The sequence below is a fragment of the Ornithodoros turicata genome, chromosome 4 (assembly GCF_037126465.1).
Source record: "Ornithodoros turicata isolate Travis chromosome 4, ASM3712646v1, whole genome shotgun sequence".
Classification (NCBI taxonomy): Eukaryota; Metazoa; Arthropoda; class Arachnida; order Ixodida; family Argasidae; genus Ornithodoros; species Ornithodoros turicata.
Window position 1 is genome coordinate 9,013,890 of NC_088204.1, and position 26,169 is coordinate 9,040,058.

General features: G+C 47.1%; 1 protein-coding gene across 3 annotated transcripts in view; it reads right to left on the reverse strand.

The window, feature by feature from the left end:
• LOC135390963 (adhesion G protein-coupled receptor L1-like) overlaps positions 1 to 26,169 on the reverse strand; it is a 110,427-nt gene that overhangs the window by 51,433 nt on the left and 32,825 nt on the right. For all 3 annotated transcript variants that reach the window (XM_064620978.1, XM_064620977.1, XM_064620979.1), the window contains exon 2: positions 23,500 to 23,566. In XM_064620978.1, coding sequence (XP_064477048.1) covers positions 23,500 to 23,566 — 67 coding nt within the window. The remainder of the gene's footprint in view (positions 1 to 23,499; positions 23,567 to 26,169) is intronic.

Here is a 26,169-nt window from a genome sequence, read left to right on the forward strand (position 1 = left end):
TAGGCGCAGAGCGTGCCATGCGGTGAAGCTATGTTTTTAGAGTGCACATCACCTTTTTATGTATAAACTTTCTTTCCAATCTGAAGAAAGCGGCATGATTCTGCAGGTGGGCTGGCCCCGAGCGTTTTACGCGATGAAGGGCGCTATCTGTTAATGCCTAAAGGTCCACTCTCTAATTATAACTGACACAAAAAGGCGCACGCCTCTCTCTCTCTCTCTCTCTTTCGTAGAAGTTCTGTTTTTAGAGTGCACAACCACAGTCACTCTATTTTATTAATACATCCACCGTCCCTATTGCCTCCATTGTACCAGGAGACACATTTATATTGCGTCACAAGCAGGAATAAATTTTATCTTTCCACGCACCAAACCAAGCCAAACCGAGAACAGAAGGGTTATTGCCCACGGACGTGCGTATGTCCCAATGCAAAGACGCCTGGTAAAGTTGCCAACGTAATGACCCAGCGTGAGCAAAACAGACAACATACTGCTGAGAATAAATCGTCGTATTCCATAAAATGCCACACGCCCAGACACGCGCCATTTGCTCCAGACGGGGGTACCAGTTCCCTTCTTGTCAATCGCGCGAGCCTAGAATGCGCGTACCCATATTTTCTTTCTGTGATATTTTACGTACCCGTCCCAGACTGGTCCCATGGAAGAACAACGTCCTCGTTATGCACGAAAGCTCAGTTTTATGCAGGGTGCGCCGATCGAGCCGAAACGTCACCTCGTATTCCCATCAAGCTGGTTCTCTTTTTCTCTCTCTTTGTTCGCTGCATTCTAAAGAGGAACGGACAGAACGGAAAATTTCTGCCGCTTTTGAAACAAGAGACTCTCTCTATTTCGTCTACATACGACTTAACGACATACGAAGCGAGGCAGCTGTATTGGGAAGACGGACTTTTTTCTTGCGGAGTCGCCTTCGCAATGAGATGGTGTATAATGTTATGCGTCTGTCCCAGGCCTCCGTCGGAGCGTAAACGAAAGGGACCGCTTTTCAAAGAGGGACCTCTATCATCTTCCATGAGGAAGAACACTCTCTATATCCTACATACCGAGGGAGTTAAAAGACAAGTTGTCAGCTTGACAGATGACATCCGCAAAGATGGCTTCCCCCCCACTGAGCGGGACACGGCATTGTCCGACGGCTGCTTTTCAAAGACGATCGTAAAAGTACGTTCCCTAATGTTATTTGTGACGGTACTCTCGTGCTTTCCACCAGCCAGGACGCGAGGAATGCTGTTAAGAACCGTGAGGTTCCTAGCGAGACAGGTAACTTTATTACGGCTTGAGTGTACACTGTACGAGAAAGTGAGTTGAAGGGTGACTAGTGGCGGCGGCTGGTGGTGGTATACTGTGATAGTGAAGAGTGTGCTTGTGGAGCACTTTGAGAACTTTTGCGACACTGGTGGGGGGACGTGGGTGAATGTCTTGACTAGCAGGACACTGGGGTTCCCTTGACCTGGAATTGCTTATACTCAAGCAGCACAACGCGTGGACCCAATATTGGACCGATATTGGCAATATCGGTCCAATATCGGTCCTTTCACGTCATGTGAATACACCCTACCCAAACAGCACATGTTGGCACAATATTGGACCAATGCTAGCAATGTCGACCCAATATTGGTTCATGATTGGACCAATATTGGCAATATCGGTCCCACACTGGTCCAATAATGGACCAGTATTTGCAATATCGGTCCCACACTGGTCCAATCATGAACCAATATTAGGTCGACATTGCTAGCATTGGTCCAATATTGTGCCAACATGTGCTGTTTGGGTAGGGTGTATTCACATGACGTGAAAGGAACGCGTTTGGCCGCCGTGGTGCTGCATGGTGGTCACTTTTTCGGCGGAGCTGCCAAGATTATCTTGCGGTTGCCCAAAAACAAAGCCTATGAATCGTGTTTTGAAATCCGGTTTTGAAGATTACCCTATATAGAAGACGCCTCGTCGCTGTCGTTCTCCTCTCCCTAGTATTTTTCTTCATCGACATAAACATCAACTCTCGTTCTCGCGTTTCCTTCTACGGGAACTATATGGTTGCCCCATTGGAAAAATCGCGCAGTTTGTCATCTTTCAATGCCGCTACCGCGAAAAGTGACCACCAGAGGAGCTTACGCGCAAGCTACGTCACAGCGTGATGTAGTTGGATACACTCTATATATAGAGACCTGCTAAGTTTCCCGCAAAATTTCTCAATGCTGACCTGTACACACTAAGAAAAATTGGTGTGAAAGGGTGTTAACTTCTATAGTTTCCACCTTGGTCAACATATAGCGTACGATAAAGGGTGGTAAAAGCAAGTATCATATATCGAAACTGCTACAAAAATGCGTACGCCCCCCCCCCCCCTGCTTGCCTGCTTGCATTGAAATGTAAATTTATGTGTATATTCGGGTTGCTGTTACTCTAGCAGAAAGGCGAACTGTCGGCTCTTAATATGCATCGACTGCCGTGCCCACGTTCGATGTTGAATAGGGGATGTTGTTAAAGTATTATGTGTCATATATGCTAAATGAAGCGCAACATGATCATACAAGTATGTCTAAAAGCGTCCGACACATTCCATTGAAGGACTCCCAGTAATGTCACCTGACGCAACCTCTGATGTGTTATCGCTGAACGCATCGGTGTTTTGCGTCACATAAAACTGCATTACCCACACTTCATTTACGATTTTAGCAGGGGAAAAATAACTAGCTACATATATCAGGCAGGATGCAGAGATAACGAAATTACTTCGAATTGCAGCCACTCGCCATGCGAAGGAAGCGACCTCTTTTCTTTGTCTTTCTTCGCGACGATAATCACATTATAAGCCGTATAGCTCAACCCAGCGTATATAGTATATTGGGGCCGACGGGTCCCGGTGGAAGCGGCGTCTGTTGGCGACATCCTCCCCTCCGGTGATGACAAACTGCACCGCGACCATGCAAGGTATTAGGCCCTCAGGTGAAGGCGGCTCAGCCCCGGGAATCCATTTAGCAGACCCTCTAATCCGCGCAGCAACAGGCTCGAATCAATGCTCAGCGGCGGACAGAACCTCTTCAGCGGGAAAACCCTCCGTCGAGGAGAATCAGTGGGTATATAGGATGATGACGTCGTTCCGCTGCAACGAGGCTTCACTGGCGCTATTTCTGCTGATTGCGGAGAACAAGAGAGTGGACCGGTATTAGCTGCCAGCACACAAAATGGCGAGGGATGGCAAGACGACTGTTTCGTGGGACAATGTATATATAGGTTCATACTGAACGGGGGAGTGTGTTTTCGCTCTCCGTTCAGTACAGTTCAGTACAAGGCAACCACGTAGCCCAACCTCCCACTCTGATCTGCCTAATACCCCTGTTACACGGGCAGTCTTCAATGATGATTGAAGCCAATAGCCATTGAACATGGGTGCAGCGCCAGATAGCGAGTCGCACGTCAAGCTATCAGGAAGCATTCGATCCAATGCTACTTGACAGGTTGACGCGTTGCACGCTTGGTGGAGCTACACGCATGTTCAATGACCATTAGTTTCAATCATCATTGAAGGCTGCCCGTGTGACAGGGGTATAAGCTAAACATCCACGAAAATGTAGTGGACGTTGTCATTAATGGCTCCACCTCTCCAGTGTAAGGTTTCCCTATAGTAGCTTCCTTACTTTATTGTTTCTTTGTTGTTGTTGTTTTTTCGGACAACACAGAACGTAACTTCGTTACATAACACGCTGAAGGAAAACCCATGCACAAAATCGTACAGTCGTCACGGCCTTACGTACGGCACGGTCTCTCAATAATCTTGAGAATATCGATAAAGGTATCGTTCTGTGCTATATGGATGACCTTCACCGTGCTATGGTGAAGTTCTGTTGAGTGCGGTGAAGTTCCATTTGGAGAGCGTAATCCGCCAGTAAAGAAACGAAATTAAACGTGATATTTTCCCGATTTTATCTTTCCGAGCAGATAAACCGAAATATTGCCGTGATAGGGACCCTTTTTCCTTTCCTTCAGGTTGTCGGGAAAAGAACGAAAAAAAAAAAAGATATGATATCCACAAAGAAAGAAAGGGTGTCGTTTTGGAGTGGTTCTCATTTCGAGCGATTTATCCCGCCTTAAATGCGGGCTCAAAAGGAACAATAAAGGTTGGACAAGAGGGCGTAAACGAAGGAAACGATGCCCATAAATAAGCGCTGCTTTCAGTCGTCGAATGCCAGCCAACCTGGACGGCGGAGCGTGACAGGAATGATAATGACATTTTCGTCTCACGCACAGAGCGGGCCACCGCCAGATTGGCAAACAAGGCCGCAAACGGGTCCTCGGAGAAATGGCTACGGCTTTGTCTTCGGGCTACGTTTTCGGGTCTCGTCGCCACGAAACCGACTGTCGTTGATTTTACCAACTTGGGAGACTGCACGACGAAGATGGGCGTTTCGTCCGAGCGAAAAATTTGGTGGGGGGGGAGCGTCGACCGTTCCTTTTCAAAATGACTCCCATGAGCACATTTATCCCGTGGGAGTTCGCCAGCTTAGCCTGTCGGGTAAGCGACGATTGCACCATCTGTACGTGTTTGTAGATGCGACGAAGCAAACGATGTAACAAATGGCGTACGAAGGGTAATATTTTTCTTCCCTTCCTTCGTGAGCCGGGTTTTCTGTTATGGATGATATGATGCTAGAAGTAATGTCGAGATGTATAGACCACACTTAGCGTAGGTTCGATCACTCCAGAGCGATGGGTTTCGTGGGAGAGGAGAAAATCCCCCCTCTTTTGCGCCCCGTGTTTGCAACGCACGGTTTGTTCATTTATTCTTCTTCTGGTACTGCTGGTTGTGCGTACAAGCATCCTCCTAAAACAGTATTTCACCGCACAGCACGTTCCTAGTCAGTCATTCTCCCGAAGAACATCGTTCTCGCTACCCGATTTGTCGAAAACTGGAGGCTTACGCCTCTTTGTGACACTCACTCGTGCAGTCATTGGCAATTGTCACAAAAAGGCGTACGTCCAACGTTTTGCACAAATCAGGAGTGATAACGGTAAGCCACCGTGACGAGGGTATGTATGTGCTGACGCCAAACTTGGTGAATAGGAGACCTGTGAAATCAAATGACTCCGGAAAAAAGTGATGAGTCTAGGATTTTTTCCTTCCTTTTCTTTCTTCCGGGTCATTTGAATTTCATTGTTTCTGGAGCGTGGGAGGCCTATGCGTTTGTGTCGTTCATGTCTGTAGCTTGCCTCGGCAAGTTCTCGTTGTTTACCGAAGATCAGTGAATGAATCTTTTTTTTTTTTTTTTACCTTCTTCTAGAGGAAACCTTTCGAGAAAGAACTGAAGCAGCGGGGAGCGAACGCTGCCTGGGGTTGGACGTTTCTCCGGGATGACACTTAGACATAACGGGGACATGCAGCCCCCGTGACGGGGAGCCCGTGACGGACCAATAATTGAATTCTCCGGCGCGCCCATGGAGTGCACGCCCTTTATCCGGAGTCGCCCCGACACGTACCCGCTTCCGCGCTTGTCATTTTTCATTTACAGTTGCGGCGGGACTGACCTCATTCTACCTACAATGCCTATAGAGTACACTTCTCTGAAACACTCCGCAAGAGATAGACGGCCCCACCGATCGTATAGACGAGAAGCGGCGGGAGCCCGCGGTGCTCTCTGCCCTGTCCGTGTTTCCATCTTAGCCCCCCCTCTCCCCTTTATTCCCTCCCAGTTCGATCTAGGAGATATATGCTTTACTAAAGTTCGTCCTTAACGATGTCAGCCTTCGTGTTGTCCTCCACTAACGCCACCTACACTCTAAAAACAGGTGGTGGTGGTGACGGTGGTGGTGCTGGTGGCGAAAACCGGATGCTCGCCATTGTTGGCCTCACTTATGTAGCCACACTCTTAGAAATGAACTTCACCGCATAGCACGCTCCTAGCCAACCATCATCTCGAACGATATCTTTCTTTTTTACAAGTATCTGTCCGATACCGCCTACAACCTGCGCACCGTGTGAATGAGTTGGAACCGCTCATTATTTAAATAAAAATTCAAACGAGTTTCGTGAAAAAAAAAAAAAACATAACTTCTAAAGCAGGGCGCCGTCGGCATTAAAATGGGTACTACCCTTTTGGGACCTTCAGTGGACACCTTTTAGAGGAAAATCTGCCAGCGAAGCGGGTCATTTGTTGCAGTAATTAATTCGGTTTACATATTTTTGTCGCGGCTGGTCGCGATGAAGCGCAAAGGGACGCTCTTCCACTCTCATGTCCACCAATGAATTACGTCCTTACACTAATAAATTACGTCCTTTTGCACTTCGCCGCTACCAGCCGCGACAAAAATATGTAAATCGAAACCAATTAATTAACCGTATCATTCGTGGCAGTGGTTGGCGCACAGCGTGCTATGCAGTGAAGCTCTGTTTTTACATAATCCCGGTGCGGCCGGCTGTGCTGTCTGGGTTTTTTTCCCCTGGGTTTGCGTCAGACGCTGTCAGACGTATGTCGGCACAGTTCCCTTAGAAGTCGGCCCAGGACGCGCGTTCCCCCAGAGTGTTAGTCGTGACGTTGCCCACCTCTGTGAAGCCGACAACGGAGAGCTCTATCAGCAAGACTCCCACCACAACCACCATCTGTTTAGAGAGTGCGTTGTTGCGTAGAGCGCGTATAGATAGGTGGCGCTTCCTGTTCCCGGTGACCAGAGCCGTATATTAAAAGGGAGTCTGGCCATTAATGGATCATGCCTATACCTGAAGCTCCGCCCACTTTTTCAGCTTTCCGACCAATCAAGTCTTGAAATATGGGGCGCTATCAATCAGCCTATCCTCACTATTTGCCCCCCTATCCAACATGGGCAGCGCCATTTTGGGTGGCAAGTGGATTGGATGGGATTGAAATGGATAACTCTCGCAATCTGCAAAATTGGTGGATTTTTGGTGCCAATTTGATGGACGCCACCTAGGGAGCGTAAGGCACGTCGGGAATTGTCGTCTGCTTCCGTCGTTGTACCGCTGCCGGCAGAACCACCTGCTGGGACACACTCTGTTGTCGGTATGATTTTTAATCAAATCTACATGAATAGTTGGAATATAAGAGGCAAGAATGTTTATATCCATGAAATCCAGCAATTAAATATAAGATTGTACAGCACAGCGCCGTTTTTGTTATGATTTCGTTGTGATCGCCGTGTTCACTAGGCCTAACACCGGCGACAAAACGTATTATTTTCGGTTAGATATCGATGGATGAGCATCAGTTGAAACTGATTTCCGAGAAACGTATATGAGGATGTACATTTGCAGCGTAAAATCAGTAGTCTGTGAAAATTTTTTGTCACGAAATCCCCGCTTCACTGTGTTTGTTTTCGTCGCCATTTTGGGTGGCAGTGAGGTGTCATGGCGACCCCCTTGATAAAGAGCAAACCGATCAGTGGCGCGAAACTGTGATTGACAAGTCGAGCCTCTTTTTCTGACTCCTCCCAATGGCCAGACTCCTTTTTAATATACGGCTCTGCCGGTGACGACGACGATGACGATGCCAATGGTGATGACGATGATGACGACGATGACGACGTCGAATACGATGATGGACAAAAAGAAAACTATGGGCACGTTCGTCCCGACACGGTCGAGACTGGCTATACCGCATATACTCAATAGTGTCTTCCTCCATATACTGTGTGTCGCTGTACTGCAACGTATCCAAACACCTACTTCACTTGCAGAGCACTTTCCTAAATCGCGTTTGTAATAATAAACATTGGCGGGGCGAAATTCTTCCCAAGTCGATCGGATTAATCCGATTCAGCGTGCGAGCCTTACACACTGTCACCGCTTTAAATAATGGCGTGACAATCTTCATCCTGCAAGAGCTGCGGGATTTCGCCTTCAAATGAAGCGCCGACTAAGTCGACTTTCAAACAAATGGCTCCTTTGGAAAGAACATTTTTCAAAGCCCCCCAATCTCGTTAGTATACGCCGATCGAAGTATCCGCCCTGATGGAGGCAGTTGGGAACGGAAGTATCCGGTCCTCTGGTGACTGAAACCGTCGTCGATCTCCACCTGTTGGTCGCTTCATTCTAAGATGTGAGTCAAACTGTGGGTAAAAGGAGGGAAGGAAAAAGCCTCGCGGGAAACACCACCCCCGAGTCTGAATTCAATTCGATGGAAAGTATAGCTCCACCGAGGGCTTTAACAGCTCCTGGTCCTCATTTCAAAGATGAAGGTGTATATGGGGGGTTATCCTTGCAGAGGAGTAACGCGTCATTATTATACTTGCTCTTCCATTTTTTTTTTGTAGTTTGTACATATACAGTGAACCCTCGTTAATATGACCCCCGATAATCTGACATACGCGCTTTACGACCATGCTTCTGGGGAACAATGCAGTGAAACCTCTGCAAATCCCTCCCGTTAATATGACAATTCCGCATTATGACCAACATTTTCGGGAACGACCATGGTCATAATAACGAAGGTTCACAGTATACGCATGCGCACGTCACGAGGTCCGTGTTCATGAACGTATTTTTAGTCTAAAAGACCCTTTTGTCACGTTGAGGCAAGTCGAGGCCCTGAGGCAAGTTGACTCGCCCTACTGCAGTCACTGCGGTGCTGTAGAAGAGCACATTCTTCTCCATTGCCCACATTAGTAACCTTCCCGAACCGTACTCTCCGGATTTCTTAACGAGCTCGACTCTCCCCTCTCTCTCTCTCTCTCTCTCTCTCTCAAAATTGCTTGGTCCCTGGCCACATCCGACCCACCAATGCTCCGCCCTCAAAGCTCTCTTCACCTTTCTGGATGCTTCGATCCTCAATATGAAAGGGGCTCATTATTTCATTCCCCGCATCACCACCAGCAACGGGATAGAGTATCGCCCCTGGCGATGAAACTCCCCAGTCATCACTCGTAATAAAGTTGTTGTTTTGTTCGTTTAAATATAGCGAGAGCAGAGCGAGCTTAGCGGTATGCGAAGATGTTTAACGCTGTGAATACGAAGTGCAGGCTGCAGCCCCGTTATAACGAAGTTACTTCGCACGAAGCATTTTGCATGATTACTGTTACTGCGAACGACTTTTAATAGTGAAATGTAGTTGAGGAAAACGTTCAAACTGTTCAACCTGCGACAACGTTTTCGAGAGACACGCGTGCTGTTGCTCTTGCAATGAATGAGTACCACGACAATGAATGTAGTCCTGCGCTTCCACGGATAGCCTGCACTCATAGAAATGGACTTCACCACATAGCACACTCATAGCCGACCATCATCTCGAATGGTATCGTTATCTGCCCTGATTTGTTGAAAACAGGAGGCGTACGCCTTTTTGTGTGTGTGCGTGTGTGTGAAAATTATGAACAGCATAAGTGTCATAAAAAAGGCGTACGCCTCCCGCTTTTAACAAATCAGGGCAGATAACGATATCATTCGAGATGATGGTTGGCTAGGAGCGCACTATCCGCTGAAGTTCATTTTTAAGAGTGTACTGCTGCCCTCGTTGTGCCATGGGCACCTAGGTATTTACGGCATAAGTAATGTTTTCCATTTTGCTTCCATTTATGGAATCATTCATCCATTTCACGTAAAGTATGCAGCCGTATTTAATATAAATCTCCTAAGGACTGGCACTCGCTGTAAAAGGTCCCCAAATTCCCCCAAAGATTCTCCCAAATTTTGAGTTCCCGGCGGAGAATGGTTTTCAAGACTGCTTTCTATATGAAACATATGCCCTTTCTGCCATACGACAATTAACACGCAAAATATTGAATAATATATAACATTGCATAATACAATATACACATATAATGTATTGAATAATGAAGAATACATAATTTCAGCAAAAATAGCGGCCGCCCGACACACCTGCTAAGAGGCGACCTGACATCACTTGCATCATTTGCTCATGCGTTCCAAGCCAGTCCGCCAATGAGGAAGCTCACCTGCATGACCGCATCTGACGTCATCGTCTATAGTTTCTGCGTCGCGCCGGTATTCGTCTTTTTTGTTCCGCGAATTAATATCTCCGCGATTCTAAACAGTGGTCGCTTCATACTGCAAATGGTTAATATCCATTAACCGTTTGGAGTATGAAGCCCAGCTGTGCATTTAAAGATGCCTGCGGTAGTTTTGCAAATACGGTCACTGCACCCTTAAAAATGAACTTCCCCGCATAGCACGCTCCTAGCCAACCATAATCTCGAATGATATCGTTATCTGCCCTGATTTGTTGAAAACGGGAGGCGTACGCCTTTTTTGTGACACTTATGCTGTTCAGAATTGTCACAAAAAAGGCGTACGCCTACCGTTTTCAACAAATCAGGGCAGATAACGATATCATTCGAGATTATGGTTGGCTAGGAGCGTGCTATGCGGTGAAGTTCTTTTTTAAGAGTGTGCCTTTAAACGACTTACACACAGGAGCACGAGTGCAGGCAGCAAACTGTGAATTATAATATGCGGAGAGAAACACGTAGTATTTACCCTGGCGAACGCCTCACGCGCGCTTATACATGTACCTTTCGCCTTTTCCGGTGCCCTCTTTTGTCTTTGGACGAGCACGGCTGTTTCCGTCCGGAGCGACGGATGCGGTGGGCGGGTGGGCAGGCAGTGGTTGTGAGAGTTTGCAGTCGTTAAGCGCTAACGAGTCCCTCGGTGGAATGTGGGATCGATACCGACGCGTCCGTCGTTGCGGTGACTCACTTTGATTTGCGCCCCACAGCGGGAAAGTGCTCCCCCCGCCATGAAACGGCATTCGGTTAAGCGACACGTCCCTCCAGGGCCCACCACTGCGCTTTCTGTTTCCAATGTCGGGGTTGGAACAAGGCGCAGCTGGCGTCGACCCCTCTCTCTTCCGCGGGATTGCCATCATCCGTTCCGTATACTGGCCAGCCCCATTTGTGTCGTCTTGTTTCTTTCAAGGAAGGCAAAATCGAGACTGGGAAACGACACGCAGTCGACGGCAGAGAGAGGAAAAAAAGAAAGAAAGAAATCAAGAAATCATTGTGTAGCGGAAAAAAAAAAAAATTAGATAAGCCACGTCGTCGGTCGTCGTCGTTTCCATGGAAGAAATTAAGTCTGCACAATTGCGAAGCATTTTACGTTTGCGCTTCTCTCTTTCTAGCTCTCTTTCGCGTTTCTCTCTCACCATATCTCAATGTCCCTTTTTGCTCTTTTTCCTATTGACATTGTAAGTCAATATTGTGTCGCGTTCTTCTTCGCTTCTTCTTTTACTTTCTTTTTTTGGCGGCCGGCGACGAAGTCTGGAAGAGGATAATTTGCGCAAACGAGATGTCGCAGTTTCAGATAACGCTGGGACTACATGAATAATTCGTGTTTGTATGGCGCGGTGCGTGTGATGTTTTCCTTTCGCCGCGCAATTTCTACTCTCCGCGCGTGTGAAAATTGCCACTTGTAAGATATTAGAGTGCCGCTTTTGTGGAAACGGCGCCCGACAGAGAAGTAAATGCGGGGGTGATTGGGGAAGTTCAAACATATATCCAGTCCAATATGGCCGCGTATACACGTGCGCCGTATCCCCGTTCTCTCTCTCCGCCTTCCCTTTCCCTCTTAAATCGACAATTCGGACTCAAGCAAAAGCTGAAGATAGAGACCCTACACTCTTAAAAATGAACTTCACCGCATAGCACGCTCCTACACTCTTAAAAATGACCTTCACCACATAGCACGCTCGTAGCCAACCATCATCCCGAATGACAACGTTCTCGCCCCTGATTTGCTGAAAACGGGAGGAGGAGCCTATTTTGTGCTCATTATGCGCGGCACAAAATAGGCTCCTCCTCCCGTTTTTTCAACAAATCAGGGGCGAGAACGTTGTCATTCGGGGTGATGGTTGGTTAGGAGCGTGCTGTGTGGTGAAGTTCATTTCTGTGTTTTCCTCAGACGCTTTCAGACATATGTCGGCACAGTTCCCTTAGAAGTCGGCCCAGGACGCACATTCCCCCAGGGCGTGAGTCGTGACGTTGCCCACATTCGTGAGGCCGACAACGGCAAGCCCTATCACCACCACCACCACCACCACCACCATTTCTAAGAGTGTAGTCAACCATCATCTCAAATGATATCGTTATCTGCCCTGATTTGATGGAAACGGGGGGCGTACGCCTTTTTTGTGACACTTATGCTGTTCATAATTTCACAGAAAAGGCGTACGCCTCTCGTTTTAAACAAATCAGGGCAGATAAACGATATCATTTGAGATGATGGTTGGCTCGGAGCGTGCTATGCGGTGAAGTTCATTTTTAAGAGTGTAAGCCGGGAGACATGATGAAGAATTGAAGCACACAATGGCTTAACGTAACAAACTAACAGCTTTACTGTGACGTTTCTGACACTGATACGGGCATCCATCATCAGACAACAGCTTCAAAATTCCTTTACAGGCGAGCCCCGGATAGAATGCTGATTGTTTGTTCTGTCTGATGATGATGATGCCCGTATGAGCGTCGAAACCTCACAGTATGTGTTTCAACTATTCACAAATAAAAGCTAATTAAGGAACGCTTCCACAGGCTCTCTCATGAAACTCAAGAGTCGCCAGAACTTCACCACATAGCACGGTGGTGAAAGCAAACCATTGCACAGAATGATACCGTTATCGCCCTTGATTTGTAGAAAGCACGGGGCGTACGCCTTTTTGTGACAATTAACGGAACTACATAATTGTCACAAAAAAGGCATACGCCTCCCGTTTTTAACCAATCAGGGGGCGTCAGAGCGATGTCATTCGAGATGTTGATTGGCTAAGAGCCATGTGAAGTTCTGTTTTGCTGTGCTGTTTGGGTGTTTTCCCTGGGTTTTCCTCCTTTAAGACAAATGCCCGCATTGTTCCCTGTGAAGTCGGCCCAGGACGCAAGATCCCTCCCTGCGATATTCGTAACGTTGCCCGCATGAGCGTGGCCGACTACGGCAAGCAGCTCCACCATCACCACCATCTGTTTTAAGAGTGTGGGAAAGATACTATATAATTATACTGTACAATATAACTATTATATAATATATAATTTATAAATATATAATTAATAATACAATTAACTAATACATAATTTAGAAATATAAATTATAATAGTTTTTTTTTATTATATAATTATTTCAAACGTCGTATTTTATAGCCAGCGCTTTCGCTGCCGTGATGTCGCTGTCAGTAACATCCGAGTTCTGTCGTGCGAAGCAATCAAGACATGGTGGATTCGAGCAAAAGCTCGCTCTCTACACTCTAAGAAGAAAAAGGAAGAAAGAAAGTAAACTGGCGACAAATTACAGCTCTTCTAGCCCAGAGACCGCAATTATTCCCCATTTTAGTTCCCTGGCCCTGAAATTTACTTCTCAGCACTGCAAAATACTCTTTAAACTTCGTATCAGTTGCAGTGCGTTTAGTCCAGAAAGGGACCTATGGGTGTGGCGATGCATCTATCTGAATGAAGAAGGAAGGAAGTTGTTTAATTCTATAGTCCACTTGGTGAAGAAGAGAACTTCACCGCATGGCACTCTGTGCGCCAACCATTGCCGCGAATGATATGGTCATCGCTTCTGATTCGAAGAGAGAGGGGGGGGGGGCGTACGCCTTTTTGCGGCAATTTGGATATATGATAATTGCCACAAAAAAGGCGTTCACCTCGTTTCTCTTCGAATCAGAAGCAATCACCCGATCATTCGTGGCAATGGCTGGCGCACAGCCTGCTATGCGGTGAAGTTCTCTTCTTCACCAAGTGGACTAGAATTACACAACTTCCTTCCTTCTTCATTCAGAATTACACCCATTGTTCTTAGCGTGTGCATTTCGCCACATCTGGAAACAGTCCTTGAATTACTCTTATCTTGGTCGCACACCCTTGTGATGTCCGCCAGGGGGCCGTAGCTATAGTGCTTACGTTACGTCGTTGTGAAACCGAAACCGGATGTGAACATGGCGTTCGTTCTTCTTCTTTATCTTTAAAAAGAGAGAGAGAGAGAGAGAGAAACTACGATACTCCTGCTGGGTGAAGGCCCGCATCTGGCATCTACTCATAACTTACAGTCCATTACAACTCCAGTCTCAAAGTCAGCCGACGTCTCCGAACTGTCTCTCGAAGGGAAGGAAGGCTGCACGAAAGAAATCCCCTCCCCCCCCCTCTCCCCAAGCCCCGTCCCACGCTTAGCCCTCACAGTAGTCTTCGCGTAAAGACGCCATTGCCGAATGTGGATTCCAGCGACTGAACAAGTGCGGGCACACACAAACGGAACAATGACAAGGTCAGCACTGGATGCAGCAGGACGGACTGTCAACCGATTGAAAGCCTCTGCGGAATAAACACATCGAAGCGCCACAATGGCCGGACAGATCACAAAAGACTTCCCCCGTCGTCTCGGGGGACAAAATGGCGGTGCCCTCAACGGCGCCAACTGCTGTGTACCTCGTTGTAAACTATTCCTGCCGTACATACGGGGAGGGAACGTAGTGTGGGAGTCGCTCTACGGTGTATGGGGGGGAACCTCACGTGAACTATAAGGCGATAACAATGCGGGAACGTCTCACCAAAAAGCTCTACTATATAGGGACAACACACTTAGGGGTGCGAGTGATGGTATCGTTTTGTATAGCGAGGGGCTTTTGTTGGGCCCTGATTGAAATATTGTCGCTGAAGACTCTGTTATCGTGCACTAATAAAAAGTGACAGCTCTTGGCAGTTTCGATGCCAGTGTAGAAGCAGTGCATTCCTGGACATCATTCGGGTCATCTTCTCTGGTGGTATATAAGCTTAGAATGGCGAGAAGAGATAGACAACGCATTGCGTGTATTAGAGGCACCGTCTGCGGCATTTCTATGGGCATTCAGTCGCATTTAATTCGGCTGACAACTGTCCGTTCAAGCGCCTTCTTTCAGCGTGCCCGTATCTGAAGCAGAATGCCGAGCCTTTCAATCTGGTCTTCCCAACCAGACTTCAAGTCAAACAGGGAGAAGAGCGCACATTTTCACCGATTTTCACCGATGCATCTACGACAGCAGGACTTCATTTGAGCAGTATACCCTCAAATATATCCCCATGCTCTTATGGGCTTCGTGAGCTCTCCGATAGGGGCTGTGCCTGCTTGTCTCAGCAGGGCTGTGCTTGCCAGGTCCTCATATCTTCAGTATATCTTCTGGTATCATTCGAAGAGTAGCCGGCTCTTTGCCTGGTTAACCTTTCCTTTCTTTTTCTTAATAAACATATTCCCCCTCCCCCCACCCCGTAGAGTTCAACGGCGTCAGAATTCATTGAGACATATTTACAGCAGAAAACTCTAGAAGGAACATTTAAAGCTACTTTATGGTAGCCCGTGACCCTGAAAGCCGGCGTTGTTGCCCTGCTTCCCCGCCATTTGACGCCACTGGAGTTTACTACTTTTGTACATGGAAGATTCCCACTTTGTCACATAATCAAGTGATTCTGTGCACCTTCTATTTGTCTGATCCGTTTAAAGGATGCAACAGAACCCTCCGCTCGCCAGCATCGCACTATCACGAAATACATCATGCCACCCACGCACTGCTGAAAGGGGCAATTCAGGTTGCACGCCATCCTCCATGCACGCTTCAAATAGCGTTTATTATTTTTACCGCGCATATCTACTGCGCAGATTGGGAATGTTAAGCTAATTTTCAGCGGGGGCACGGGCAAGATGAATGCTCCCTCAATGACATCGAAGGGTGTAATCAAATAGGCTTTATACTCCAGCTAGTCGAAACACAAAAGCGCTTCGTCTATGTCTTCTTCGGTATATATGGCTATCCACGTCATCTGAACCTGTGTTCCGAATGTGGGATGCGTCTCGCCGTGCGTGGGCCCCGATCCTAACGAGGCGACAAAGACAGGAAAAGCACAGCGGGAGACGGAACTAGTTCCAATTTAAATTAATGAGCAGCCTGCAACCTCCACTCGGAAACGGAGGTTCGTCCAAACATTCGTCTTCGAGACAGATTACGTTCTTCTTTGTGCTCTTTCCGAAGACAGTGTCGAAGAAAGAGCACGAACATCAGGGAATTCCTCTATACGGTCGAGTTAGTGGCGGAAAGCTCTAAATGCGCGTTTCGTGCGGGATGTCGCATTAGAGACAGAGTGTCCACCATTCCCTGTGGCCTGTGCGCAATAGACCATCACGCGGCGACGCTGAATTGAAAAATAAACAAATAAATAAATAAGGGAAGAAAAGGAAAATACTGCGAAATTCTAGATACAGCAGTCCTTTTCTGCGGCCTATATGGTACCCTTCGAAAGACACTAAGGCTTTCTCCGGCTTTTTGCTCTGTCTTCCAACAGAGAGGAAATAAATTGAAATTGGATGTTTAGGCTATTTGAAGCGGCTGTGATTTTATATATTTATAGTGAGTGCTAGCTTACCAAATATCTGCCCGACGTCAGGGTCCAAGGTTTTACGTTACATAAATAACCTGCTGGTTGTCCACGGAGAAAGAGCAATCTATATCATCACCATCATTCAGTAGAGTCCATAGGTGGAAAAGATATTTTTTGTTTTCTTGTTATTGTTCTCTCTCTCTTTTTTTTTTTACAAAATTTTCGGAATATCTAGGGCTTGTTGACCCTCCAATTTCTGACCCTGGATGCCGTCGGTATATGTACTGGACCATATATCGGTACCTCGTTCAGGTATACGTCTAATCGTCGACACACATTGGCTTTGCGTGATTTTTTTTTTTTTTTTTGCGAATTGCCGTTGGATTATGTCGATTTTCGAGGTACCTTCTCTGGAACGTGCAGGGTTTTTCTTTTATTTCTTCGTTGCCGCCAAACCTCTTTGGAGATAACAAAATCATCGGTATCACGAAAAACCAAAGCGGCTCAGTGTAAGTTATTGAGTTATTGATCCGGGAGACAATGCTCGGAAGACGCCGGTCAAAGACCTGCGTGATTTTGAGAGACCTCGGTTGCTGATGCAAATGGAACTTCAAAGGCAGGCTAGCCAACTCAACTCAAAGACAGACACGAAGCAGTGTAACACCGAACCTCCAACCAAGAAGGTTCGAATTCGAGCACAAAACAACATCAGCTGTGAATGCTCCTTGGACGTTAGCCTAGAGGCAATGATGATAATGGTGGTGCTGCTGCTGAAGGAGCTCGTCGTTGTCGGCCTCACATAGGTGGGCAACGTCACGATCGCTCTGGGGGCACTGCGCGTCCTGGGACTACTTCTAGGGGAACTGTGCCGACATATTTCTGACAGCGTCTGAGGAAAACGCAGGAAAACCCCCAGACAGCATGGCCGGCACTGGGATTCGAACCCGGGTACCTCCCAGACTCATCGCGACATGGCAAGCACGCTAACCACTGATCCACGCGAGCTGGTATGGTAGTGGTGGTGGTAGTGCAGGTCCCACTTAGCGTCAGACCAGCTTCCCCAGAGGCAAGGAAATTGAACCCTCGCCCAGGCGTACCCAGCTTCGTCGCTTCGTGATCCGCATTCGACGCTGTTAAACCAACAACTACGTGATTTGCCGAGATAATGTACGCTCCGTCGCGACCAATATATACAGTAGACATATAGAAATCGGAACTTTTGTTAACAGTGAAGCGAAGGCGCACCCATTTCACCCGCTGTTCAATCGGGCGGCGGCCCGTCCTCCTTGAGAATCGGCAGCAAGGCATACACACCGCCCTTGGATACACGGAATGGAAATGCGCCTATTATGTACGCCAGAGCTGTACGTGGAATGCATACTGCTCGGTATCTTTGCGAGGAAGGACACCCGCTACGCGATGATATACCCATGCGAGATGGACGCCGTTTCTCCTTTGGACGTCCAAATGATTATCGGAGAAAACAGCATTCTTTTGAGCCACGCTCTGAACAGGTTCGCGGGTTGCTTTGGAAAGTGCCACGTTGCAACGAATATTGTGTGTCCATTACATTTTTTTTTTCTCAGAAACGATCGAAGAAGTGGGCTTCAGGAATGCGCGTGTACTCAGCGGGTGTGTTCAGTGGGCGCCCCTGAGAGTGTGAGCCCCATAATGTAAAAGACTGAGTCTGGGAACGCAGAGGGACGACATGAACACACGAGTCAGAGTGTGAGACTCCGTGCCGTTTTTCGAGCTCCCGTTTGATTTCGGTGCATGGAAGGAGACGACAAGCACCCGGTTCCCAAGCGGCACATCATCGTGGCCAAACATTGGTCCAATGTTGGACCAATATTGAGCCGGTATTGCCAGTGTTGGACCAGTATTGAGCCGGTATTGCCAGTGTTGGACCAGTATTGAGCTGGTATTGCCAGTATTGAGCCCGTATTGCCAGTGTTGGACCAGTATTGAGCCGGTAGTGCCAGTGTTGGACCAGTATTGAGCCGGTATTGCCAGTGTTGGATTAGTATTGAGCCGGTATTACCAATAATGGACCAATATCGGGCCAAGATGTTGTGCTGCTTGGGTTGTTTGAGATTTTTTCGTGACGTACTTCCTGTTGAGCGTAGAGTGAGTAGCCGGCGGGGACGACCTTCGAGGTGTGGACTCGGAGGCAAAATATAGACTTTATACGTTACCCAGTGCTTCTCGTGATCATCCAATGCCCAGCCTTCAAACAGCACCGAGAAAGACTGGAAGCTGCCCTAAGCAAGCTCGACTCGCGCCCCTTCAGTTTTTGTAAGTTGCCAGGTAATTGGCCCTGCTCTAAATTGCAAAAGAAATCGGAGAAATCTCTCCTCGTTTTTCTTAAAGAAAGCGGCATCACAGACCGCTTCTAAACCTGGACTCAAGAACATGAGACCCAAAACCAAAAATGTCACGTGTCATTCAAGAGTGACACATGCTAAAGACTTTTCTGTGGATATCACCACCTACACTCTTAAAAATGAACTTCACCCCATAGCACGCTCCTAGCCAACCATAATCTCGAATGATATCGTTATCTGCCCTGATTTGTTGAAAACGGTAGGCGTACGCCTTTTTTGTGACAATTATGAACAGCATAAGTGTCACAAAAAAGCCGTACGCCTCCCGTTTTCAACAAATAAGGGCAGATAACGATATCATTCGAGATTATGGTTGGCTAGGAGCGTGCTATGCAGTGAAGTTCAGTTTTTAGAGTGTATATATACAAGGTGTTTCACGAAAATTTCCCGGCTGAATAATTCGTGAACAGGTGGTGCCATGGAAGAAATTTCTTTTTGGTAAAGATCCTTGGGACATGGGCCATGAACTGAGCAGTGAGCGGCTCATTTGCATACGCTCACTAATTAAATAAACATCCTAAATTTTAAATTTCACTTCGCACGCTTACGGAACCTCTGTTTTACGTATCGGGGACCTTCAGCGAAAAATATTCCAAGAAAGAAAAAAAAACGCGTCGACACTTAGTCATTTTTTCGAGTAATTGATTGGTTTCGGTTTACATATTTCTTGGGCGGAGCAGTGTACCAATGCGCTCTTTGGATCAGCTATCCGGCTGTCAAATTCGTGTTTTCTTTTTCTCCTTGGAATATTTTTCGCAGAACGTCCCGATGCGTAAAACAGACCACCATGACAACACCTTTATACACTCCCTACTTCAGTCTCTGATGTCTTTTCCCCCCATATATATACATATATATATAGGTTGAGGTAAAAGGATTATCAAACGGCCACGAAGTTTTACAGAAGTTGCAAAAAAGACGCGGATACAGATTTTAGGGAAGTTACAAACACTAGTTTATTACATAGGGAGACGTTAAAAAGTAAAATGGGCAAGGAATCGACGTTTCGACAGTGGCACTGTCTTCGTGACACGGTCCTGACGAACACAGTGCCACTGTCGAAACGTCGACCCCTTGCCCATTTTACTTTTTAACGTCTCCTTATGTAATAAACTAGTGTTTGTAACTTCCCTAAAATCTGTTTCCGCGTCTTTTTTTGCAACTTCTATATATATATAAGAGAGAGAGAGAGACGCGGTACCTGGTGGCGCTGCAGTTTCGTTTCCCTGCCGGAGTAACTCTCCTAAGGTTGACGGACTACATTTCGTGTCGTCCTTATAGGTTGAAAACGGGTATAGGTTGTGGGTTGGCACACGGCGGAGGACGTGAGCGAGTTTGCAACGCCTGATATATTTTCTCAGGCACGTCGTATACACATCAAGCGGGACTCACGGGTGATCAAAAATTAGTCCGTCGCTCATGATGCCTAGCACTGCAAGACCGCAAACTGTCGATCAATCAACCTTACCGACATGTATATACATTAGAGCTGAGGACGAGAGGCCACGAATCTCGCAACGTCGTCTGGACACTGGCGTGCGTGTCGCGCTCCCGGAACATTGACCCGTCTATGGGCGGTCAAGCGGACAAATGGCATTGTTTTCGCGTAATAAGCGTCATTGTGGCGTCACGATGCCTACAATTACGGAAGCTCGGTTCCGGATTCTTCGACTCTGTTACACCTAATAAGTGGCTACTGTACCCACTGCGCCATTGCATGCGCTCTCAGGCCGGCATTTCTAATTGTCTCTCCGCGGGTTCATCCGCGTATGCGGAGATAAATTATAAACTCCCCGCTATTGTGTCGGAAAAGGAAGGCCGCACGCATAAAAGAACGCGGTAATAACAGGTGGAAAATGGCGGCGGAGAATGCTGTATAATCACTTCTGACCCGCTTGGAAGAGAATGAATCCGTTGACCGTCTCATACTGCGAGACGACATATAAGAGTCACAGTCACAGAGGTATGCACAAGGAGGGGATCTAGAGGGGTTCAGGATTGACCTCCTCCTCAATTCTTGTCTTCACATAGTGTTTAATAGACGAGTTCAGAAACTCCCAGGGTGCTTAGCGTTGCTTTGAACCGTGGGAGTTTTGAGTTTACTAATACGAAAGAAATGGGGGTGGTCTCCAAACTGTTCCGATTTCTCCGCTACCGTGTCAAGGTACTTGTCCACGACGTGTCAAGGTCAGCGAAAGCGAAATGTGAAGGATTATTTTTCGTTCCCCCGCTCAGCAAGCGCCCAGGATGCAATGCGTGCGCAAAGAGCACTGGGATTTCCTGAACCCGTCTATTGACCTAGATCGTGTACAGTGAACCCTCGTTAATATGACCCCCGTTAATCTGACATACACGCTTTACGACTATACTCCTGGGAAACAATGCAGTGAAACCTCTGCAAATCCTCCCGTTAATATGACAAACAACAACTTTATTTTCGGCCTTGGAGAGTGGGGAGTTTCATCGCAACAGGCGATACTCTACCCCAGTGCTTGGTGGAATGGGGGGAATAAAATAACGAGCCCCTTTACAATAACGATCGAAGTCCGATGGTGTCCAGAAATGTCAGAAGAGCTTTGAGCGCAGAGCGTTGCTGGGCTGGATTGGGCCAGGGACCAAGCAATTTCGGTAGGGAGAAAGGGCGAGAGTCCAGCTGACGAAGAGACTCGGAGAGTGTCATTCGGGAAGGTTCGTAGTGAGGGCAATGAAGAAGAATGTGCTCCAGATCCTCAAGAGCACCACAGTGGCAACAGGTGGGAGAATCAATTTGTCTCAAGCGGTAACGCCACTGAGCTGTAAAGGCCACATCGAGGCGCATGCGGTGGATTAATGCAGCATCCTGACGAGATGTGTTTCGTGGCATGCGGAAAGCGAGCATGGGATCAACTCTGTTCAACATAGAGGGGGGAAGAATGTCGGTTGTCCGTTGGCGGGAAGCCAGGGGTGTCACTAGACGTCGCAGAATTGAACGGCGGTCTCCTCTGAGCAGAACAATACGGGTCCGGTTCCGAGACGAGAGTGCTGCTTCTGCGGCGCTGTCGGCCTGCTCGTTCCCCACGTTCCCCACGTTAATATGACAATTCCGCATTATGACCAAAATTTTCGGGAACGACGATGGTCATAATAACGAGGGATCACTGTATATCCACCATGCTGGTCAAAGCTGGACCCCCCTCTCAGCAAAGTCCTGGGTCCGCCCCTGGGTATGTCTACCTCCGATGGCGGGTTAAGGAGTGCTGAAACCCCGGCACAGAAACAAACCGGTCCGAAGGACATCGTACAGACTGATAGTGTGCCAGGATCAGGAACAGGAAGGGGAACAGGAGTGAACATATATGTATACTGTATACGTACTCGGCATTATGTGATGTACGATATAAACTATCCCGATTGAGGTGCAGAGGAGTCTCAAATGTGGCGCGAACAACTATCCACGAAAGTAGCCAGAAAATAGCCAAGTCGCCATCGTCCAAATTTCGGCGCCACGCGCCACGACAGTCAGAAACTAGCCAATTTCGTGCGAAGTAGCCAAATCTGGCACCACTGGATCCAACTAGGCCGATTTCGAGAAACCCGCATATAACGTGAATTGCGACGTGTCTTTCAACGTTATTTCTCATCGTTATACGCGAAAGGGCAGGTTTTACTTGAAGATTTGTTGCACTCTTAAAAATGAACTTCACCGCATAGCACGCTCTTAGCCAACCATAATCTGGAATGATATCGTTATCTGCCCTGATTTGTTGAACACGAGAGGCGTACGCCTTTTTTGTGACACTTATGCTGTTCATAATTGTCACAGAAAAGGCGTACGCCTCCGGTTTTCAACAAATCAGGGCAGATAACGATATCATTCGAGATGAAGGTTGGTTAGGAGCGTGCTATGCGGTGCAGTTCATTTTTAAGAGTGTAAAATAGTGTGTACTATAGCAAACGAACCCTGTGCTCATGAACTGCCATGTGTGGTACGCCTTCCATGCATAATGCGCGTTGACTGCCTCCTCTGTAACTGATAGCCCATGGTGGGGCGGAACTATATTTGCAATTCTACACGCAATCACGTGTCATCTCTCAAGAATCCGCGCTGCGTGCGATAGCGCCATGGCGTGTGACAGAGGGAGGAGTGAGGCCTTCTGTCGCAACGACTCCTCGCAACCAATGAGGGTTCAGAAACCGAGCTGTTACAAAAGCGTCGACCCATTCGTAGCCCTAGAGATTCTTATTCTTGCGTTACTCATATAACAGTTTGCGCGGAAGCGCTTGTCAATATCCAGAACAGGCCGCAGGCTGTGGTATGAATTTCGCATTCCGGTTCTTTCTTCTTTATTTTATTTTTTTCTTGAGGATAGACGCATGGAAGGGCACATGAGGCAGGATTTAAAAACAGCGAGTGGAGGTCGCTGTCCCGGGGGTTCTTGCGCGGGAATTCTGCTGAGCTCGTCAAACGTCGTCGAAGAATGCGCGGCCCTGGAGCCTCACTGCCGCCGAGGACCAGCCGGAGGAGGAACAAGAAGAAATAAAGAGAGAAAGAAACTCCTCGGAATATACGACAGCAGTGGAGACATATGTAGCGTCCTCGATATCGCTGCCAGACACGCGATATATTTGGGAGAAGTCTATCCTGCTCTATATTAGGTATGTATATACCGTATATACCGAGGAAACGCCGGACGGACTCTTTTCGCGGTACATTTTCCGTGTACAGGGATAAAGAGGAGATGTATCGCTCGGTGATACGATGGGCGTCCTGCGATATTTTGCGGGGAGAAAGGAAAAGAGAAAATGTGTTTCAAAAGGAGACACTCACCTCCTCGCCGAGCTCCAGCCGTGAGGCACAGACACAGAAAGTACAGCCATCCTGCCACCAGCCTTGCCTGAAACACAGGAAAGTTATCTATCAGCATGTTTTCTTTCTTTGTCTCTCTCTCTCTTTTCTTATCCACATCATCATCATTTTATCACATCCGCGAGAAAGTTTCACACTGAGAATCCCTATCTGTACATTTTACCAATGCTGTCGTCTGCGAAAAAAAAAAAAAAAAAATCTCTGCTTTTGTCACAAGCACACGAGCATGGTGCCGGCGTGCAGACCACCTCATCAACGAAACTTTTGGTTAATAGTTAATACAATGCGATTGTAGATCATTCATTGGAAATTGTGATTTGAGTCACAGCAGTTCATGACGTCAGGGGCAATCGCTGCAATCATGCAAAGCGTTTTTGACCATTTTATTTTCGGGGATATTTCTTTTTTTCTTTTCTTTTTTCCACACCATAAACGTTGCTGTCCACTCTAAAACGGTGTGAGTCCGAATAACGTAACAGCTGAATTAAACTGGAAACAGAGACTCCCATCGAAACGGGGGGGAAATGCAACACGCATTTCCTCGCCAGACAATGACCAAAGCTCGGGAATTGTATGTACTACGCGACGCCTTTGCCCTTCTTTAGCTCCATTGCGTACATTCGAGGACATGTCACGTCTCATGATGCTGGCTTTTTGCTTCGGGGACACGCATTATTATAGGCTGGAAGACATACGACCGGTGCAATCATGCTCAAGGCTGCAATCGGTTTGAAAGCCCCCTGCCTGCTGCTCGCATAGTTGCTGTCAGTGCAGTATAGTTCACACTGTGTATTTGCTGAGGGTGAAACAAAAGACAGGCGTGGCACATGCACTCCATTCGAACGCCACGTGCAAAAAAAACAAAAAAATACAATAAATTGTGCAACAATATGTGTTGCGCCGCATATAGTGTACCACCACTGTCAGGTGCAGACCATGTATTGCTGCCACGCAATCTTCCCGGAACAATGTCCATGTCTATAGTATACAGACTGACATAACAACGGAGACCTTACATTTCTCAAGAACACGCTTCCTTTACATATTATTTCGCCAAATTTCCACCTCTGTATATTTGCAATCATAAACTCACAAGGCTATGGACATTTGTCGTAAAAAAATTAGGAGCAGCCGCTCTGCATTAATGAACGGGTTCTTAGCTGTTGACGAATGGGCTACGCGTTTCCAAAATGATAAGTATGCTGCGGGAAATCTTCCAACATGGGGCGGAGAGCGGAAACGTTTAGGGTACGTGCGCTTGTGCTAGGAGACGGACATCAGAGCTCGTGGTGACGTCACCCGCTTCTGGAGAATCCGAAACTATGAAGTTGTGCGGGTTCTTTCGCAAATTCGTTAAAGGGCACAATGTTCACGCACCATTTATATTTTCCGTACTGAGTCTCTGTGCGAGGTTGATTTATATTTCGAAATTAATATATCTAATATAATAAATAACAGTACATTATTAATATCATTTTTAGCGCGTAGTGCCACTTTAAATCATTTCGTTTGAGAGACAAAACAGGGGCGACAACGATGTCCACATCCTGAAAGGAAGTTTGCACATAGCGAACTAGACAATCGTTTTAAGCGGGCTCGTGCCGTTGTACGCACCATCGTTGAATGACCAACGTTTCTGCAGAGCCATCGCCGTGTAATGAATTGCCCTTAATATGGCGATCCGCTAATGTGTTCCCTAATCGCCGGACTGAAAGATGAGCGAAAATTAATTGCCCGCGTTCTTAATCAGGAATGCACAAATTAGCGTCCCAAAAGATTCCTCTACGCACTCCTTGTGCCATGACGATATATCGTCCAGCGATCGTCGGAATTCCATTCGAAAAGCTCTCGTCGGCATCGATGCGGCTCCAATACTTTGCGGACATTGTCAAGAGCTTTATATCGCCTTTGCCAGCCAGTTTTCACTACGATTACCTAATACGGTATAACATACCAAACCTCATGGGATGAGCGTAATTTAATACCACAGAGGGCAATATGCGGACGATATTAGATTTAAGCTGACCCGCGAAGGGTATACGCTGAGCCTTCTTCACGGACAGCACATTTCGTAGTGTAATTTAATGCGGCGACTCTATACGCTGTTCAACACCCGATCGAGTAATAATCAGATTCGCCAACTTATAGAAGACGCGTTCAGTATGTAAATGTGTACGAGGTATTAAATAAGCTAATTTAGCAGTCCTGGCAGATGTTCCCGTCTCATGCGCGTCATCCGCGTTCGTCATTTTTCGCAGCAGGTTCGCTATACAAGGAAGAAGAAGAAGAAGAAGAATAATGCGAGCGGGTAATTCTCCTAAATTAAGTTCCAGCGAAATATTCGGCAAACGTGCGCTGTGCTCAATATGCGGGTAATTAAATTCGCATATTAAATAAGTACGCTTCGATCCGACTCGCGTGAACAACTCAACTCAATAACGTTTAAAATTATAGCGTACCTTCTTCTAGCATCTTAAAGGGATAGTTTGGAGTCGTCGACTAATACTGAGAACAACACAGGGTTCAACCCTAAGTCACGCATTTGTGACGCAGAATGCAAAATTTCATCCCGCACAGAGTTACAGTTTTTGAGTCAAATAAGAAAAACGAACGGTCCTGTCGCGGTTGCGC